General features: G+C 44.6%; 1 protein-coding gene across 1 annotated transcript in view; it reads left to right on the top strand.

The window, feature by feature from the left end:
• Nucleotides 1-20,220, top strand: part of BMPER (BMP binding endothelial regulator) — a 252,570-nt gene that overhangs the window by 18,818 nt on the left and 213,532 nt on the right. The window contains exon 3 of the mRNA XM_010357797.2: nt 14,690-14,789. Within this exon, the coding sequence (XP_010356099.1) occupies nt 14,690-14,789 (100 nt within the window). The remainder of the gene's footprint in view (nt 1-14,689; nt 14,790-20,220) is intronic.

The raw sequence follows: 20,220 nt of genomic DNA, 5'->3' as shown, positions 1-20,220 counted from the left end.
TTTATTGGCTTATTTTTCTTTTTGGTGGATCTTCCTTATCTTTTCAAACTTTAAATATTGGAGGGTCCCAGGATTCAGCCAAGATGTTTTCTCTATTTATATTCATACCCTAAGCAATTTTATACAGATCCATGGCCCAAAACTGCCGGTATGCTGATAGTTTCCACATTTATGTTCCCGCACCCCACCTCCAGTCCAGCTGCATCTGTCCACATGTCTACCTGGTGTCTCCAGGTGGATGTTGAGTAGGCATCTCAAACTGAAAATGGCCTGAATGAGATCTCCTTTGTCACCACTCCTTAAACTTAGTTTGCTCCAGCCAGTGACATCAGCTGCATGGATCCAGTTTTTTAGGCCATCCATCAACCATGGGGTCCTGGATTCCTCTTTCTCTTGCATCCCAGGTTCAATTCATTAGCAGCTCTTGTCAGTAGTCTTGAAAATATGTTGGATTAGGCCGGGCGCGGTGGCTCAAGCCTGTAATCCCAGCACTTTGGGAGGCCGAGACGGGCGGATCACGAGGTCAAGAGATCGAGACCATCCTGGCTAACACTGTGAAACCCCGTCTCTACTAAAAAATACAAAAAACTAGCCGGGCGACGAGGCGGGCGCCTGTAGTCCCAGCTACTCGGGAGGCTGAGGCAGGAGAATGGCGTAAACCCGGGAGGCGGAGCTTGCAGTGAACTGAGATCCGGCCACTGCACTCCAGCCTGGGCGGCAGAGCGAGACTCCGTCTCAAAAAAAAAAAAAAAAAGAAAATATGTTGGATTATTTCTAACTACCTGTTACTGCTCTTGACTTCGGACAATATGTTATCAAGCAGTGACCATTTGAAAGTATACAAATTATTTGACTTACTTGAGCAAAATCTTCCCGTGGCTTCTCATCTCACCCGGAATCCAGTTTGAAGAATAACCACGGCCTACACAGACCTGCACGGTGCGGCTCCAGACGCTCTCTTGGCCTCAGCTCACAAAGCACCCTCCCCTCTCACTGTGCTCCAGCTGCGCACTGGGCTCCTCCTCACTCCTACAGGATACCCAACCCCCTCTCCACTGGGGTTTTGTTCTTTCCTGTGGCTGGAGCACACATATCCAATATATTTACTTACGTATTCTCCTTCCTTCACTGAGGTATAGGTCTAATAAGACCCTCTTCTTATTAGAGGGTCTTTTCCTTTTTTTTTTTTTTTTTTTTTTGAGACAGAGTCTTGCTCTGTCACCCAGGCTGGAGTGCAATGGCACAATCTTGACTCCCTGCAACCTTTGCCTCCCGGGCTCAAGCGATTCTCCTGCCTCAGGCTCCGGAGTAGCTGGGATTACAGACACGCGCCACCAGCTAATTTTTGTATTTTCAGTAGAGATGGGGTTTCACCATGTTGCCCAGGCTGGTCTTGGACTCCTAACCTCAGGTGATCCACCTGTCTGTCTCCCAAAGTGTTGGGATTACAGGGGTGAGCCACTGCACCCGGCCTAAAGGGTCCTTTTCTGATCACTGTCCCCAACAGCCTCACACCTTGTCATTCTGTTCCCTTGTCCCCCTTCATTTTCTCAGAGCCCTCCCCAGTGCCCATGAGATCTTACTGCTGGAACGTCAGCTCTGTGAGGACACGGCCCTCCCATGTTCATTTGTACCCTCCGTACCTGGGACAATGCTGGGCTCATTCAGAGCATATTTGTTGGGTGAATTCATCTGTGCCACTGAGTTTAATTTTTTGATTTGGCAATTGGAAGATCTAACTATTTCTCTTCCCCAAAATAAATGATGAACTTTTCTTTCTACTCCAAACTTTGCTGCTTCTGTCATGATGACTTGCCCTTTTCGTAGCTTACATTATTGTGGGTATCATGTTTGATGGTGCGAAAACTAAACAAATCCACTGAAAGATGAAAAGTTGTCTCCAATGAGCACTAATGCTATCATAACAAACTGTGCAATGAGCAATATCATTCTAGGATAAAATTCTTTCCTATAGAAAACTGTTTTTGAAAAATAGATATTACCACTCCTGGTGGACTTGGCAGCGTGATAATTATTGGTTTTAGAATGTAATTTAAACTCCAGTATGTTATGTTTTATATTTTACCTAAAACATAGATGAAAGACTAGCAAAGTGTGTTAAATATTACAGTTTCATAGAGCAAGAAAATCATGGCACAAGATAAGCACCCCTTATTTTCCTGTGATATATGTGAAACAAACTGTTCTACTCAAAAATACCAAGTGAGGTTGCTACACTTCACTTGGAGTGCACTGGAATGTCATCATAGAAGAAGATTCATTTGTGAATTGTCAGTTCCAAAATGCTGACAGATGTAGGTCAAATTCTGTCTCAGTGAGATAATTGTATAACAGAACTTTTTAAAGGCTCATTTCAGTGGGCCACGTAGTGTCTAAAGAACCAAGAGACTTTGGATGATTTTTAGGAGATTGTGGCAGTAGAATTTGGTCAAAACTGACTGTTCCCGCCTCACTTCTGAGCTTCTCTGAGTTGGTAATCGGCACTTCTTCCCCCTCGTGTTGCAACATGGGAGGTGCCTGTGCTGTGTTTATGCTTTAGTCTCTCTCCCTCTTGGATTGTAAGCTCTTCTAGGGCAGAAGATGTGTCTGATTCATGTTTTCTGTTCCCATGAAAACCTGGCATAGTGCCTGGCCTGCCGCAGGGGCTCAAAAATATTAGTTAAACAGATTTGTGGATTTTTGGTCAGATAGATCTGAAATCTGCAGTGATTAACCTGCAGAAAAATCCAAGTTTATAGCCCCAATGTCACATGTTTCTAATAGCCGTTTGTTTTTCTGCAGATACTTTTGCCTTATTTTAGATATGTGAAAGCTTCTGGAAGCTGTTTTGTGATGGAACGCTTGTTAAAATTAATGATTAAGGATTCTAATTATGGTTGATATTTTCCTTTTAAAAATGGGCACATGCTGTGAATCCCTTCAGCAACGTTTATGTTGATAATGTTTTGTGTGTAATTGACCACTCTCGTTTCTTTATAACACCTTAATCTCAGAAAGGGATTATTTGCAAATCTGGCTTTCTTTGATGGTTTAATGAGTTTGCAAATGGACACTAGTAGATTAAAATTACATTCTAAACCAAGGAAATAAATCTGTGGCTTCTCCAGTTTTCTTCTGACATCTGCATGTGACCCTTGGGAAAGCTTTGGTGAAGAGAACACAGTGCTAATGGCCTTCGTGAATGAGTCAGACAAACCTTAGCTCACAGAATTGCCTTCATATGGGGGATGCTGTCTGAGGCTGACATATTCAGTTCTGCGAACTTCTAGCCAGCTAGAGAGCTCCTATTCCCTTGCTTCCCTACCTGACGTTACTTGGGATAACTGGACAACCTCTGTAGTTGGCACCAATGTAAATACAGCCTGGGAGCAGAGATCTTTCCAGCAACTGAGGTGTCACCCTGCTCTTACTGTTACCCGGAGGGAGGACTACAGGATCCAGCTCTAAAGCTGATTGGCTTTTCGTCCCTGGGGTACCTTTGAAAGGCTCTCTGATTGCCAGTGGTCGGGGTCAATTGTGCAGATGTCTTTAAGAGTGTCTCACTGGTGACCAGAAAGTTACTTTGTCAAAATGACAGATGGGCTGTGAGCGGCTCCTCCGCCCTGCCTGTTCCCATGGATGTCAGCTCCATTTACTTGTCAACATCAGGTATTTTTGTAACTCCCAACAGCACGCGGGCTTTCACAGGGCAATCCATGAAAAATCTGTTTCATTGGCTCTGTGGCTTGTTGTTGACCCACAGGAATGAGGGACACCTGAGGACCTGGTGGGTTCACTGTAGGTATGTGATCCAGGAAGGAGACATGTGCTGACTTGTGACAAGAGTGACAACCTTCCAGGGCTGGCCTCACAAAGAAGTGGCTTTGCCACCACCAATTGCCAAGGGAATCTAAGACATTTGGTTTCTGTGTTTTGTACGTGTTCACATCTTCTTCTACCCTTGACAGAGTCATTTCTGTGCATATTTAATTATTTTGTTTGTTTTTTTGAGACAGAGTCTCACTCTGTCCTCCAGGCTGGAGTGCACTGGTGCGATCTCGGCTCACTGCAAGCTCCGCCTCCCAGGTTCACGCCATTCTCCTGCCTCAGCCTCCCGAGTAGCTGGGACTACAGGCACCCGCCACCACATCTGGCTAATTTTTTTGTATTTTTGGTAGAGACGGAGTTTTACCGTGTTAGCCAGGATGGTCTCGAACTCCTGACCTCGTGATCTGCTTGCCTCGGCCTTCCAAAGTGCTGGGATTACAGGCGTGAGCCACCACGCCCAGCCTTCTGTGCGTATTTAAAAGGCCCCTTTGAGTCATCTGTCTTTTGACACCAGACAGCCCAACTTCCTATATTGCAGTAAGTCAAGAAAGGGGCTGTCAAAATAATATCTCCAGCTATCACTTTCTTTCTTTTTTTTTTTTTTTTTGAGACGGGGTCTCGCTCTGTCGCCCAGGCTGGAGTGCAGTGGCCCGATCTCAGCTCACTGCAAGCTCCGCCTCCCGGGTTTCCCGCCATTCTCCCGCCTCAGCCTCCGAGTAGCTGGGACTACAGGCGCCCGCCACCGCGCCCGGCTAGTTTTTTGTATTTTTAGTAGAGACGGGGTTTCACCGGTGTTAGCCAGGATGGTCTCGATCTCCTGACCTCGTGATCCGCCCGTCTCGGCCTCCCAAAGTGCTGGCATTACAGGCTTGAGCCACCGCGCCCGGCTATCACTTTCTTTAATGTCAGGTCTCGCGCTTTCCTATGGAGTTACCTAATTTTATTACCACTTTTAAAGTCTTTACTCCCACTCCCCACTCTCTCCAAAACCCCCACCAACCTGGCCAGAAGATTCTGCACTGTCCCCTTTGGGACTGGAAAGCCCCACTAATGCCTTCTGAGCCCCGGATCCTACAGGTAGTTGGAGTTGGACCCCGAAAATGTGGTTCGTCATCTTCTACCTACTTCAAAAGAACTCACCAGAAAGGTATAAAAATATTCATAGAATTTCATCACCCCTTTCTTTTTTGTTTTCCTTTTGGGCAGAGGAAGAAGCAGATTTATTATTCGTCATGTGCTGAAGGGCGCCCAGCAGTGTAAAATAACCAGAGGTGTTGAGGAGGCAGCCGGGCCTCCTGCGCGTAAAGCCGCACTGCTTTGCAGGGCTTCCTTCTCCCTCACCCCTGGCCAGCAAATTCTTCCCAGGAGTCTTTTGGAAGTGTTCTCTGCAGCACCAACCCCATCCTACATCCCAGCTGTTGGAGTCCCTTCTGTTAGGAAGAGAGAAGGGTTGACTGAGGCATTTGGGCCAAATAAAGGCAGGACATCACCGTGATCCCTCTTGGTTCACACACCTGGCAGAGTGAGATGCAACCTACCTGTTGGTTTTTTGGTTTGCTTTTGGGAACTGAGCATGGTGACAGAGCTGTGTCTGTGGCAGGGCCCATGGGGCTCGATCCCTGGCTCTGTGTGTTCCCTCCATTCCTGTTACATGAATGTGCTGTTGCCAGCAGACCCTTTGCTTATACGACGTGCAGTCTAATAAAAAACAGGCAGTGCTACTCTCTTTTGGGCTACTATTTTTATTTGGTGGTTTTTTTTTGTGTGTGTTCTGCCATCCCTAATGTTTTGGTTCTATTTCAAAATATGATTAAACAGAATGAGGAGCCGTTTGACACTGCCCTGTTTTAAATCAGACTTCTACTTGAGCAGCCGGGACACTCTAATGGACTATGTTTCTTTGTTCTGTGAGTTTCTTGAAAAAGCCAAAAAAAAAAAAAAAAAAAAAAAAAAAAAAAAAAAAAGCCAGACCTAAACCCTTAAACAGAATAGGACCCAAAACAATCCCTCCAACAAACTAAAACCCATTTAGAAAATGGAAATGTTAGGTAACATAAATATCAGAAGGGCCTCCTTATTAATCCCCCATTGCCTCTGCTGGCACGTGTCATATTTTCAAGGTATGGGATCAGGAGAACACTGTCATTTAGTGATGTATTAGGGCCATATATCATCAGAACATCGTCTTTGTAGGGGATATGGGTACTAAAAGACACGATTCTGGCCAGACAGAACCGCAGGGGGTCTTACTTCTTTCCTCCACCCCCCTGCCTTTTTCTTTAATCTCCCTCTGTTTTGTGTTGCAGAGAAGTGAATTTCTTCATGGGATATGACTTGTTGCAAAATAATCGGGGGGCCCCAGTGGGCTTCATAAAGTCTTTTTAAATGGCCGGGCTTCAAGGGCAGCTTTGTTCAGAGTTTGCACTGTGAGCTGGGCTGGAGGAGGCGGTGTTTGCCAGGGCCTGGGTCTCTGGGGTAAAGACTCGTTGAGCCTAGACGGGAGGGAAAAAGAATAACACTCCCAGATGGAACGCAATGAATTGCATGATGTTCTTGCAAGGCAGTTTAACATTAAGTCTACAAAATTATGGCCGTGAGATGCTGCAAGTCTCCCAGGAGAGTACACCCTTCTGTTCAAATCAAAGAAGAAATGAGAGGACTTGGCAGGTTCAGGTCCAGGTTTTGGTCAGCCTTGCAAATGACCAGGCACTCAGAGACTGGGACTTGTTTTGAGTTTTTAAGTCAGAGACTTAATCTGTCTTTCCTAAAAGGCACTATTTTTACTTGTGTGTTCAAAATGCAACCGTAAAGCACCAAGGTTTATAAAGGTCTGAAAATGGGGTGCTTAACAAAGGCAAACATTTAAATTCTTAGCTGCAAGGGGAAGGCTGGCTCACTTAGCCTCTAAATGAAGCTGTATAGCATAATGATGAAATCATAGGATTTGATATCAGAGTCCTGGGTTTGAATCTCTGCCCTGGCCAGCTATGTAAACCTGGGTGAGCCGTTTAACCTCTCCGTGCCTCAGTTTACTTACCTATAAGATGGGGTGGGAGGTAAATCAGTACCTTCTTCAGGCTTGTTTGCAAGGGTTAAATGACAAAATACACAAAACATGTTCAGCATGGTGGGGCATATAATAGATTTTCTATAAATGTCAGGTGTTATTCTTCTTAATAGTTCAGCAACCTGCCTGGAAAACAGTATGTTACTTCATTGTTTGGTTAGAGATGGATCAGCTTGTTTGTGGCCCTGACTATGGAAGGGATTTGCAAAAGCAGTGGAGGTTGGGGTTGCAGAAAGGTCTGGAAATGCCACTTTATGTTAAAGGCGTGAGGTATATTGTGCAAAGGCTACAGTTGACACCTCCCATCTCTTGGACTAAACTCAGTTGGGCAAGAGGTCTTGGGGGAAACCACTTATTTCATCTGGGGAGTTTGGGTCCTTTTCCCTTTCAGCTTCATGTTCTTCATCTTAGAAATGGATTTCTTCATGTTGTCTTTCTGTTTTTTTCCCAAGTTCTGTTGAGTTAAGAGACATGACCCAGAGTCTTGGACTTGTACACTTACGGTTTGTGGCTGACCAAACTGCCTTTTATTTTTTTTCTTCCAGATATTTCTATGTAAGAGTTATAAGAAAGTCAATTTTACTATCAGTAATGAAGAATGAGCAAACAAAAGCTTAATTAAAGTAATAAATTATCAATCAATTTTAATACTGCCATTGGCAACCACTGGGCTATCTCAGGGCCCCCCTACCCATGCTCCATTATTATTTTCCAAGAGACTGAGAACAGATTTTGTCCAAAGGGGACAGGCTGGAGCAGGTACAAGCTTGCATTCTCTCCTCTGTGAGTTCATGCTCACTTGCTCAGGATTTCCCCTGACCGAATGTTCTAGAGAGGTCATCACTTCATTTTACCATTTCCAATGATCAGAACTGCTGATAAGCAGTGAAATCTCACTGGGTGCAGTGGCTCACAGCTATAATCCCAGCACTTTGGGAGGCTGAGGTGGAGGATCACTTGAACCCAGGAGTTTGAGACCAGACTGGGAAACTTGTCTCTACAAATAAAAAATAAATAAATAAATAAATAAATTAGCCAGGAGTGGTGGTGCATTCCTGTAGTCCCAGCTACTTCTGGAGGCTGATATGGGAGATCGTTTGACTTTGGGAGGTTGAGGCTGCAGTGAGCCATGATTGTGCCACTGCATTCCAACCTGGGTGATGGAGCAAGACCCTGTCTCAAAGAAAAGCAATGAAATCTGGCCCCTTTGGGTCTTTGGTTGCTGCCAACACACTTCTTTTTTCAGCTTTTGTTTCCATCTCTTCATTCTAGAACCTTGAAGGCTTAAAGTCTGGTCTGCTTGCCCAAGTCCTGGGTGATCTCTTCCTTCCACGGCACCTCTCATAGGTTATCTTGTACCAGGGCAGAAACGTGGCAGGAGACCTCACCTGTTTGGCCCATGTGGCCTGTCCAGAAAATCTGCACACTAGCTTAACTTACATGCTAGTCTATTTCTAAAATCTCAACAGCCTATTGGAGCTAACCTAATTTGGATATGACACTCCTGTACATTTTAGTGCTGTGTGCCTTACAAACTAACCTTCCCAGCTGGTCCCATAAGCCAGGCTGGGAACTGGGTTCTGTTCCTGGGTCTACTGCCAGCTGCCTCTTTGACGGATCTGAGACAACCTCATTGTGTGCCATTTCTCCATCTGCAAATCTTAATAAACCTGTGAGGATTAATGAAATAATGTCTACAGAGATCTTTAGAAGAAAGTGCTATGTAAACTTGAAGTATTATTCTTCTGTTTATGAGAAGTGGTATAATATTGCCTGGGAGAAATTGTGACCTGTGTTCAAAAGTGCTAAAAATTTCCCTTTGACTCTTTGGGATCTGGAATTGGGTTACAACGGGGATACTTCAAGGGAAGTTGACCTCTTTGACTTCATACATAGAGAGACTAGAAATTCCAATGAGAATATACACGCTGATGTGGGACCAGCTTCCCCTGCTCCCTCCTCCTTGGGACACTTGAAACAAGACATCCATGTTCCTAACAACAAATTCCTATTTGAGCCATCTCCACATGGAACACCATTGTGTAAGTTCTTTGATAATAAAAATTTGAGTAAGCATCAAAGTGGCCTATTTGTGCTCAGCAACGATGATGGCTTTTGAATCAAGGTGAAGTTCTCTTTTGTGCTTCTCACTGTGCCAGAAGTTACACCGTAGTGTTTGTGTGATCTGCTGATGTCTGTTGTCTTATTTTCCCAAAGAGCTTGTAGGTTTCTGGAGACTAGGAACCTTGCTGCATGATTTCTGTCTGTCTCCTGCAGCACTGAGTATAGTGATACGTCTGCCAAGGCTTTTTCAGCTTTGGAGCCTCCACTGCTAAGCAACTTTTCCTCTCAGAGTCACCAGGGTGGGGCATCTATCCCAAGAAATGGGCTATTCGGGATGAATGTGGGTCTATCCCCAGGGATATTTGTATTTTGGTGGAGAATTCTTGAAGGTAGCAAAATCTGTAAGCTCCTCCCCAAAAAAGACTACCGCGATGGAATAACGGGACTCTGCCGCTTTATTCCCTGCAGTCACACTACCTGGCCCATGTGCTTCATTGACATATTGAGTATTGTTCACTCGGGCAGAAAAAAATACCACAACCTCACAGCCTTCTTGGTTTCCTGAAAAAGGATCTGTCACTTTGAATTTGCTAGTTTGCCAAGTGACAGCTGTTTGCTTCCCAGGCAGGCTTTGCTGTCATCAGAGACAGGGATGGAGGGAAAATAATGCCATCATCTAGGGGAAGAGTCTTGTGTTGATCTGCCACCTTCATAGCATGGCTAACCAAATGGACGATCAGCAGGCAGGCACGAGGTATTTTCATTTTCACTCTTATTTCGAGAGATTTGTGATGGTGTTTCATAGCCTAAAAATAAAGGATCTGCCCGCAGACATTTCTCCCTCCACTACCCTCATCATATTAGCTGCTGTGTTTTCCTCTTCAGATTTTGATTATATTATTTTTTATTACAAATGAAATGTCAAGGAATACTTTTCGTATTCCATATAGGATTGGTTCTGGAAGAATCTTTGAAAAAAAAATACGTTCAAGACATTGGGGCTTGGAATAGAACAGAAGCATCTCAAAAGCATGTTTTTCTGGTCGAGGAAAGCACACAGGAACGTTTCACAGCGGTGCTCTGCTATCTTCTCTGTACACCTCCGCCCTATGCTCATGGGAAAGTTCATGTCCCTCCCTACCAGACACTGGGAAATACTCCCAAGGCGGCGCTGGCGGTCTCAGGGCTGCAATTCCTGAGACCGGGCACTCTGTGCTGCCATCTCGTGGCAGATCTCAGACACAGCAAGCTGACTGCCGGAATCCTGTTTGAACTTGGCTTGCGGCGGGAGCTGTGGTTTGGCTCACATCCTTATAGAGCTTTGTTGCCAGTCATGTTGATTTTTAAAAAATGTTTTACTCCCTATGCCCCCCTTTTAGTTTTTCATGTTGGCACTTCATTTAATGTGTCTCCAGAGGCTACGTTTTGGGTTTTGATGTATTTGATCAATGTTAGAGAATCGGTTAACTATCTTCCTTAAAGGAGGCAGTAATGCAGACACGCTTTTGACAACAGGTAGACCGCTGGCTGGCAACCCTAGAAAGAGGGACTCACGGGAGACTGAGAATGAAAGATGCGGTGGGGTTTATTGCTCTTATTCATTGGTTAGGGTTTTTTTGTTTGTTTTTTTTTTTTTTTTTTTAGAGTTTTCTGACCTTTTCCTTGAGTGTATTTTTGCCACCATTTCTCTTGTTTAGATTCGGAGAGACTCAGACCCAAGCTGGGATTTGGGGAGAAGTGTTTGAGGATGCCAGTCTGGCTTTCAGAGGCATGATAGTCTCATCCCTGTTGATATCCAAATTGGAACAACTTTCTTTGTTACCAGCAAACAGCTGGTGTCTGCAGACCTTCCCGTGGTTGGCCATGACACAGGCCCCTGGAGTTGCTCTGCTCTAGTTAGAGAATTCCTGTCTGGAGCCACCAGGAAGGCACCAATCTCCCCTGCAGCCTGAGGGCAGGAACATTATTTTGTTCTCTTCTGCATCCTGAATGCCTGGGAAGTAGCAAAGTGTGGCATTTAAATGACAGACCTCTATTTGTATTCCAGATCTGTCTCTTGGGTGACCCTGGGCAAATTTCCTAACCTTGATCCCTCCTCAGTAAGATGGCGATCATGAGGAATTTTTGGTGAGAAAAATGCACATAAGATTCTTAGCACAGAGCCTGAACACACAGAGAACGAGTTTAGTAAGTGTGAGCCCGTATTAGAAAATGTTTCTTGAATGAAGATGTGAACAGAATGAGCCTTGACCTCGAGTCACAGTGGTGACACTTAGTGCATGTGGGGATGAGGCAGCCCAGGGGTGAGGCAGTCCTGAAGGCATGGCTTTGCGTGTGTCACTTCTCACCAGAGTCACTGGCTTGAGGACAAGTGTTTTTGTCTCTTGGCAAAATTGGGAAAGCGAATGGAGTGGTCTTAATTAACCTGTGTTTGAATTTACTCTGTAGCTGCTGGACTCAATTAAGGAAATGGAGAAATCAGGCTCTCACTAGCAATTCCCTGAGCTTTTAAATTTTTTTCTTGGAAGGCCTGGGATTCCAAAGACATATTCCACATTCACACCAATCAGACACCAGGGCAACGATCAGATATGGCAGTTCCGTACCAATGTGACCATTGATAGAATATTTAAAAACTCCCAGTGGAATAAGAGGGGGAAAATCCCACTAAATCTACAGCTAAGGTTTAGGCTTGTTCTATGTGAGTGTACAAAAAAAAAAAAAAAAAAAAAAGCCAGATGTGAATCTACAAACCATCTGGTTGGAATAACTTTTGTGCTGGACTGTAATTACAAGCTATTTATTATGAATCTTGGGATCCTGTTATGGATTTTGACTGGCTCCCAGGTTTCTAAGTCAGCAAAGAGTTCCTATATTTAAGTGAGTGTGTGCCTTCCTATTTATCAGATCCCAGATTGTGTCTTCACTTTGACTGCCCCGAGAGCTTTGAACTCTCTGTATCTGAAGATCCTTCCCTTGAGAAAGGAGATGTGCTTGGGAGTGGCCCTTGGCTACGGCTGCAGCCAGGTCTGCTGAATGCATAAAGCCATAAAGCCCTGGTAACAGAAGCTCTGTTAATGAAGGTTCTTCCACAATTTTCCTGGGGTAGGAGAGTCGGGATAAAATAGAGCTTGCAAGAACTACGCTTTTCAAAACAAAGTCTCTGTCGACAGTGCCAAGCAGCATACATACCTGGTGGCTATCCTTGGTGACTTTGGTGGGAGTTGGGGGAGATTATTAATTTTTTTAAAAAATATCTCTTTAATTTGAAGGGTGACCATAACATTGTATGACCTTTGTAGTTTAAGAAAAAATTATAAAAATCAATCTAAGGGCCGTGCCTTACAGTTAGCCTTGATGCCACCATTGTCATGGAGAAGAGGGGTAAGGGAAGGAGTTCTGGGGAGCGTGGGGCCAGCACGCTTGGCTTCAGATTGTAGGTCTGCTGTTCACAAAGGGACTATGGACAGCTCCTTATCCCAGCTCAGCCCCGGCAGCCACAGAAATACTCTCCCCTGACAGCAGTGGTTCTCAGCCCTAGCTGAACATTGGAATTACCTGGGAGCTTGAACAAATACCCATGCCTGGTCCTTAGATTAACCAGATCTGAGCTGCAGGGAGTGGGAAACCGTGGCAGTCTTTGTTAAGAATCCCACAGGGGGTTCTAATGTGCAGCTAAGGGATGAGGGTCACTGTCTCACAGGATTTTAGGAGTAAATGAGGTCAGTCCCTTGAGGGCATGTACCATATAACAGATCCCAAAAAAGGAAAGAGAAAGAGAGAGAGAGAGAAAGAGAGAGAGAGAGACTGGATGACTCAGGTCACCCTCCCATCATAAGGACAACCAGTAAACGAAAAAACAAAGCAGCAGCAGCCCCTGCAGGTGTGGGGTGCAGGTGGCTGTGGATTCATGTCCTTTCTCTAGGTGTTGGACAAGTCCTGGGACAGTTTCAGGAATATTCACCACATTCATCCCAGCGTTCCTTAGCTGAAATGAGCATCATTTTCTATCTGTGCCATTCAGTGGACAAGTTTGAGCAACGCTGGTTGTGGCTCATTATTTTCTATGCCTCAGTTGCCCTTGCAAAAGCCACGAGGGCAGGGAAATAACAGGACTGATGTGGAAACAGCTGCGGGCAAGGCAAGGCCCAACCCTCCCCCGTAGAACTCACTCTCAGGCAGTTGTGACTGTGAGTCGGAGGGAGTGGGGTTCTGGCACTCACAGACGTTCTCATCTTTGAAAGGAGAGGGGATGGCAACCTGGATTTATTTTAGAATTAGACCCTGGGAGCATCTTACGCTCTGGAACTCCCAGGGAATTTCAGGGCAGCATAGAAGGTGACACGTTTTATTTTGGAACTGCCTTGGGGTTGGACTGTGGTGCATGAGCTTTGCTTGGGTTCCCAGACTCCAACACACACACACACACACACACACACACACACACACACACATACACACACACAAGCTCGCAGGCACATATGCATATGCACATGCACACACACACTCCTGCAGGCTCGCATGTGTCTCCTTGGTTCTGAGCAAGAAACAGTGAGATCTTCTTAGTCTCATGACATGGAGGCGTACTGGGTACACTTGAGAATCTTCTCAAATTTGTTGTCAGGGCTGAGTTTGGATTTCTTCTTTATTAATACGTATTCCAAGAGAGTTCTAGGTTCATTTCAAGGTGAGAAGAGCCGGCCAGTTGCTCCTCTCCAACCTGCCCCCAGATGAGGCACTGGTAGTGCTTGCTGTCATCCAGGGAAGGGCATAGGTGTGCACACATTTATGTCTTCATCTTGAGTTCCATCCCTCCCACTGGAAAGCTGGGTAATCTTGGAAAAGTCAGCTACCTTCTCTGAGCAGAGTTTTCTTGTTTGCAAAATGGGGATAATGATACTGACCTCACAGGATTTTAGTGAGAATAAAAGCCACAGCACCCAGCATGTGGTCGCCACTTGGTAAATCTCACATTTTGTTGAATTTTTTGAGACAGTGTTTTTGGTTCAGGTGCATACAATCCATATATAAACAGGCATATCCATCACGTTTGTATCTTCTTTAAGACATTTTAACAGCTAACCTTTCAGGAAAAAACCAAAGATGCAAATGTTCACCACACGTTCATTAGCATAAGTGCTAATATAATGCAGCTGTCCCACAGCTATAAAGCACTGATGTCCGTGTCTCTGGTTGGCATGGAGAATATTATTTTTTCTTTTACCAAGCTGATCCAATACTCAACTTTGTCATTATTTGAGTTGGAACTTTAGATTGCTGCATTTTAATGCACTCTACTATTAAGGATTGTTGGACGGCCATGTGAAAATATTTTTGTTCTCACGATGCAGTCCTGGCCCAGGTAGCCCAACAGGCAAAATATGGTTTACACAAATATTATCGTTTCTGCAGTGTGTACTAAAAAGAAACCTTAGAATCTGAAGGAGCAGGAGAGAACTTCTCCCTTGGCAATCGGTTATCTAGGTGAAGCTGGCTTTTTAAAGAAGGAACTTTTCATCTCCTCTCATCTGACTCTGATCTCCAAAGTCCTGTGTTCCTGGATGGGTGTTTCTGTTTCAGAGACAGCAAAATCCTATTTGCTCTCACAGTGTTTTCTTGCCAAGTGAAGGCAATGTAAGAGGGGCGCTGGGAAAACCTACGTGGTGTGTTAGGATTTGGGGAATTCTGTTTGATGTTTATTTCAAATGTCTCGTGTCTCTTTTTGCCTAGAACAAGGAAGTGACATGTAAGAGAGAGAAGTGCCCTGTGCTGTCCCGAGACTGTGCCCTGGCCGTCAAGCAGAGGGGAGCCTGTTGTGAACAGTGCAAAGGTGATTGATGTCTTGGCCGTCTTCTCTCCTGGCTGCTGCTTCAGGCATTTTTATTTCTCTTTCTCTCACCTTTCTTTTCACTCAGCTCTTGGCTGGGGTGCACATGGGTGGGGAGGAGAAGTAGGGTGTGTGTGCGTGTGTGTGTGTTTGTGTGTATGTGTGTGTCTGGGGCTGGGAGGAAGGGGACTCTCCTGGAGGAGGGATGAAAGTATGTGAGCATCTGCATATTCGGTTTATTTTCTAAGGCAGGTTGTTAAAATGTTGTAGCGAAGAGGCAACCATCATGCCCCTGCATATTTGTACACACGCACATGAGCATATTTTGTCAACAAGTTTCAACACTCAGTTTTTCCAGGCTCCACACTTACCCTGCCCACCTCTCCTGGAGAGGTCTTTATGCCTGTATTTTATCATTTTGGTCCTCATTAAAATTTTCCTTTCCTTCCAAATTAGATCTAAGTCTCTCCGCCTGTCTTGGAAGCATCTCTAACGTCTCCTTAATCCAGCCTCATTTTCCATTGCCCTCCAGCCTCATGCTCCCTCAGGAATGTGCTATTCCTGGTCTCACCTCTCTCTTGGCCTTAGTGCGGGTCTTTTTTCCCAACCTGTCCGGGTGCTGCCTGTGCTCAAGGTGCCCAGCCCTTATCTGCCACGATCCCCTTTAGATTTCGATGGCGTCCAGAAGCCCACATGGATACCGCAGTGGTGTGATTTTCCCTCTCTGCGGTTTCATGTGGATCGTCAGCTCCCTGGGGATTTCACACCATCTATATGTCAACAGGGCTTCACAGTGTGGGGCCACGCAGGAGGCAACATTAGCCCAGTGTTCAGGGTGTGGGCTCTGGAGTCACCCTGTCGAGTCTGAATCCAAGTGTACTGGCTGGCAGAGTGTTTCCCAAATTTCACATCTATGTGGAAGCTTAGAATGTGACCTTGTTTGGAACTAGGCCCTTTGCAGGTATAGTTAATTAAGATGAAGTCATACTGAATTTGGGTGGCCCCAAATCCAATGTGACTGGTGTCTTTATAAGAAGAGGAAGAAACAGAGATAGACAGAGACACACAAAGAGTGGCAGAAGCTGGAGTGATGCTGCCACCAGCCTAGGATCACCCAGGGCTGCCAGGATCTAGCAACGGCAAGGAGTGATTCTTCCCAAGTGCCTTCGGAGGGAGCATGCCCTGCCGACACCTTGATCTTAGACTTACAGTCTCCAGAACTGTGAGACAATCAATGTCTATTGTCTTAAGCCTCGGGAAACTCATCCACCACATTTCCATGTGAGCAGGGGGAGACATGGATCCTCTCTTGATCTCATCACCTCATTTGTTAAGTGAGGACAACAGGTTGGGCATGGTGACTCATACCTGTAATCCCAGCACTTTGGGAGGCTGAGGCGGGCAGATTACTTTAGGTCAGGAGTTCAAGACCAGCCTGGCCAACATGATGAAACCCCATCCCTACTAAAAATATAAAAGCCAGGTGTGGTGGTGGGTGCCTGTAATCCCAGCTCCTGGGGAGGCTGAAGCAGGAGAATCACTTGAATGCAGGAGGCAGAGGTTGCAGTGAGCCAAGATTGCGCCACTGTACTCTAGTCTGGGTGACAAAGCAAGACTCCATCTCAAAAAACAAAAACAAAAAAACAAAGAACGAGGACAATTGTGTTGGAGGGACTAACATGGGAAGATGTATTCACCGTACTGCATGTCAACATCTCTCAGGTAATGGAAGTATAACTGATGCCCTTCGCATGCTTGACAGGCTTTTGGTTTGCTTCTCCACGATTGGTCGTGCAGAAGGGAGCTTTCTCATGCTGTAGTGTGTAGCCTTCTTTCTCTCTTGACCTGCTAGTTCCTTTATCACCACCCTTTCCTCATCATATCTTAGTATTTCAAAGGAAAGAGATACCCAAGACAAACACCTTTCCTGAACATTCTTTTTGGGCTTAAGATGATAAGCCTCTTCTAACCAAACTGGACCCAAGGATAGGCCAGCGAGTACAGTGTCCTGAGTTCTCTTTCTGATGGAAATCCCAAGGCGTTTGGGGGGAGGTCAAGAATCCTGCCCTGCCCTAAGGTGGACCTTCATGAGAGGGACTCCTGAATGGGTGATAGGGTTTGGCTTTGTGTCCCCACCCAAATCTCTTCTTGAATTGTAATCCCCGTAATCCCCATATGTCAAGGGAGAGACCAGGTGGAGGTAATTGAATCATGGGGGTGGTTTTCCCCTATGCTGTTCTCATGCTGTTCACAAGACCTGATGGTTTTATAAGGGGCTTTTCCCCCTTTGCTTGGCACTTCTCCTTCCTGCCACCTTGTGAAGAAGGTACCTTGCTTCCCCTTCACCTTTTGCCATGATTGTAAGTTTCCTGAGGCCTCTCCAGCCATGCTGAGCTGTGAGTCAATTAAGCCTCTTTCCTTTATAAATTACCCAGTCTTGGGCAGTTCTATGTAGCAGTGTGAAAATGAACTAATACAGTGAGTCTGACTTTTCGGGGGCCTTGGGGTGGATGTTAATATGCACCCTTTGTTTTCTCTCTTTCTACCTCATAATACAGTGCTTGTCTCAAGGGTTTTAAGGGACACAGTCCTGTTCACTCTTAAATACTGGGGACTCCCAGTATTTTGGTGAGTTTTTTTTTTTTTTTTTTGGAATTGTAACTTATGCTCATAGGAGAAGCCTCAAAAAACAGTCTAAACTGTGGAAAAGCAGGAAAAAAATATAATCTCACCATCCAGAAATAACAATTGTTATCATTTGATATATTTATTTCCGTATTTTCCCATGTAAAAGTGTTTACAGGGTTGATATTTTACTACTCACATTGCATTATTTATATTTTTTCCTACTTAAACATTAGGGCATAGCATCTCTGTTATTTGGACATATTATCCTTAATAGATGCATAAGATTCTGTTGTAAGACCATACCAAAGTTCATTTGGTCATTTCTGACCATATCTTTGGGCAGTTAGGTTGTACCTTGGGTTTTAGCTTTGAATGTGAATAAAGCCAAGAAGCTAAAACCAAACAGCCTTGTGTAGTAAAGGAATAAGGACTGGAGGGAGATCCTTGGGAGGGCATTCCCGAGGCCCCTCAGATCTGAGTGTTAACCCAACCTGGGTTTGGCCTCCCAAGGAATCCCAGTAAACCTCTCCGTAACTCTTTTGCATTCTGCATTCATATAGGGGAAAACAACAACAAATCAGTGGGTAGCAGAAATTCTGAGACAGCAGTAGCAGCTGCATTTCTGATAAGTCCTCTAACAAGAGCCTGCATGCTCATGCTGAAGCTTTTGACTGTTCTTGCTCAATGAGAGTGGTTTAGTGAGGAATCATAGTAGTGCAGAAGTTTGCTGATAATACTTTATAACTAAATCATGTCTAGGCATGATTGCCTCAGGGTCAGTGAATTTATATATATAATGTAATATATATATTTATGTAATATAATTTATACATAATTTATATTTTATATTTATATATTATATAATTATATTTTGTATACAATATACGTATGTTAGAAATAAAAATATAATTTCAATATAAATAAATATATGTTTATGTTATATATATTTATATATATGTAACATAATATGCAATGGAGTCTCCTTAGCAAAGAAATGGAGACTCGTTTATCAGATCATTTAACACAGTGGTTCCCAACCTTTTTGGCTCAGGCACCTGTTTCATGGAAGACCATTTTTCCATGGACCGGGGTGGGGGGATGGTTTGGGGATGATTCAAACGCATTACATGTATTTCACACTTTATTTCTATTATTATTACATTGTCATATGTAATATAATTATCTAACTCGCCATAATGTGGAATCACTGAGAGCCCTGAGCTTGTTTTCCTGTAAGTAGATGGTCCTATCTAGGGGTGATGGGAGACAGTGACAGATCATCAGACTTTACATGCTCATAGAGTGCACACTTAGATGACTAGGATGTGCAGTTCACAGTAGAGGTTGTGCTTCCATGAGAATCTGATGCTGCAGCTGATCTGACAGGAGGCGGAGCTCAGGCGGTAATGTGAGTGATGGGGAGCAGCTGTAAATACAGATGAAGCTTCGCTCATTTGCCCTCTTCTCACCTCCTGCTGTGTGGCTCAGTTCCTTACAAGCTACAGACCCATAGGAGTTCGTGGCCCAGGGTTGGGCACCCTTGATTTAACACATTGTAACGGGAGTGCTGATAGACTGAATTCTCCGTATTTTGAACGGTATCTGCATTCAGAGGTACTACCTTTTGCAGTTTTTAAAGCTGCTCACCAGTTGTGTGGTCAGGCCTCTTGAGGAGGTGCATTCAGCTTGTACCTAACATAGTGCAGTGGGTGCCAGGCAGAACGGGTGCAGGGCGTGGCTCTGTTGGCAAGCATATGGGAAGGTGAAATCTAGTATTGTTAGTGGATGACCAATAGTGAAAGCTTACTAGATGCTGCAAGTTACCCTTGAATGTTGTTTCCTGTTTGTTCTTCCTTTTACCTGAGGGAATGTGTATACACAGTGTTTCTCAAAAGGTAATGGATCACAGAAGCAGCAGTTAGAATGCAGATTCCTGGGGCTTGCCAGGTCAGCAAGATGATCCTCCTCTTCATCAAAACAGCAGCAGGTAGTACTCCTAGTGGTACTTACTTAGAGGCAGGCACTGAATCCTCACAAGGTCAGCCCCATTTTATAGATGGAAAAATGGTGACACTGAGAGCCTTAGTGACTTTCCCAATGTCACAGAGCTAGTAAGTGACAGAGATAGGAGACAGACCCAGGTGGTCTCACCATTAGGCTTGCAGGCCTGCTGTATCAGCAGCACCCAGCCTGGGCCCCTGACTGTAGTGTTTTTGAGTTTCCACTGAGACCCTTATGCAGACAGGCTTGAGGACCACAGCTACCAGACAACGGAAAAAAAGAGAGAGGGTTGGCCTTCCTAATGGAGAAATGAGAACCACATCCCACAGCTTTTAGAGTCTGATAGTCATTACCTGTCCTGGTCAATACTCTTGAGAAAAATCAAGCTTAAGACCATGTAAGCATGAAAAATCTCTTTACCTTTTGTAGTGGGAGACCATGTTTTCTCTTTGACCCTTTGCTCTTTTCCTATTTTGAAAATCACTAGAACGATTAAAAAAGAAATAAAGGAAAACAACAGATAATGACCAAGAAAACATCACTCTGATGTTGAAGTGCTGGGGAATGCTTATCTTTCCCAGTTCTTTGATTGTGTAAGTAAATGGGAGTGGGGGGACTTGAACCCCAAGAACTGGCTCACGTCCTCCCATGATTTGTTGGAACTTTCTTTTCTTTTTCCCTTCTGACTTCTCTCTCATTCTCCTTTCCTTCCACGGCACAATTATGTTTAGTTTTAAATTTAATTAAACACTACATTAATATATTATTGTACTAAAAAAAGTTAAACAAGAAAGGAGAAAGAAGT

The sequence above is a fragment of the Rhinopithecus roxellana genome, chromosome 6, assembly GCF_007565055.1.
Source record: "Rhinopithecus roxellana isolate Shanxi Qingling chromosome 6, ASM756505v1, whole genome shotgun sequence".
Lineage (NCBI taxonomy): Eukaryota > Metazoa > Chordata > Mammalia > Primates > Cercopithecidae > Rhinopithecus > Rhinopithecus roxellana.
The sequence above is the reverse complement of the archived record's forward strand: the minus strand, read 5'-3'. Positions and strand labels throughout refer to the sequence as shown.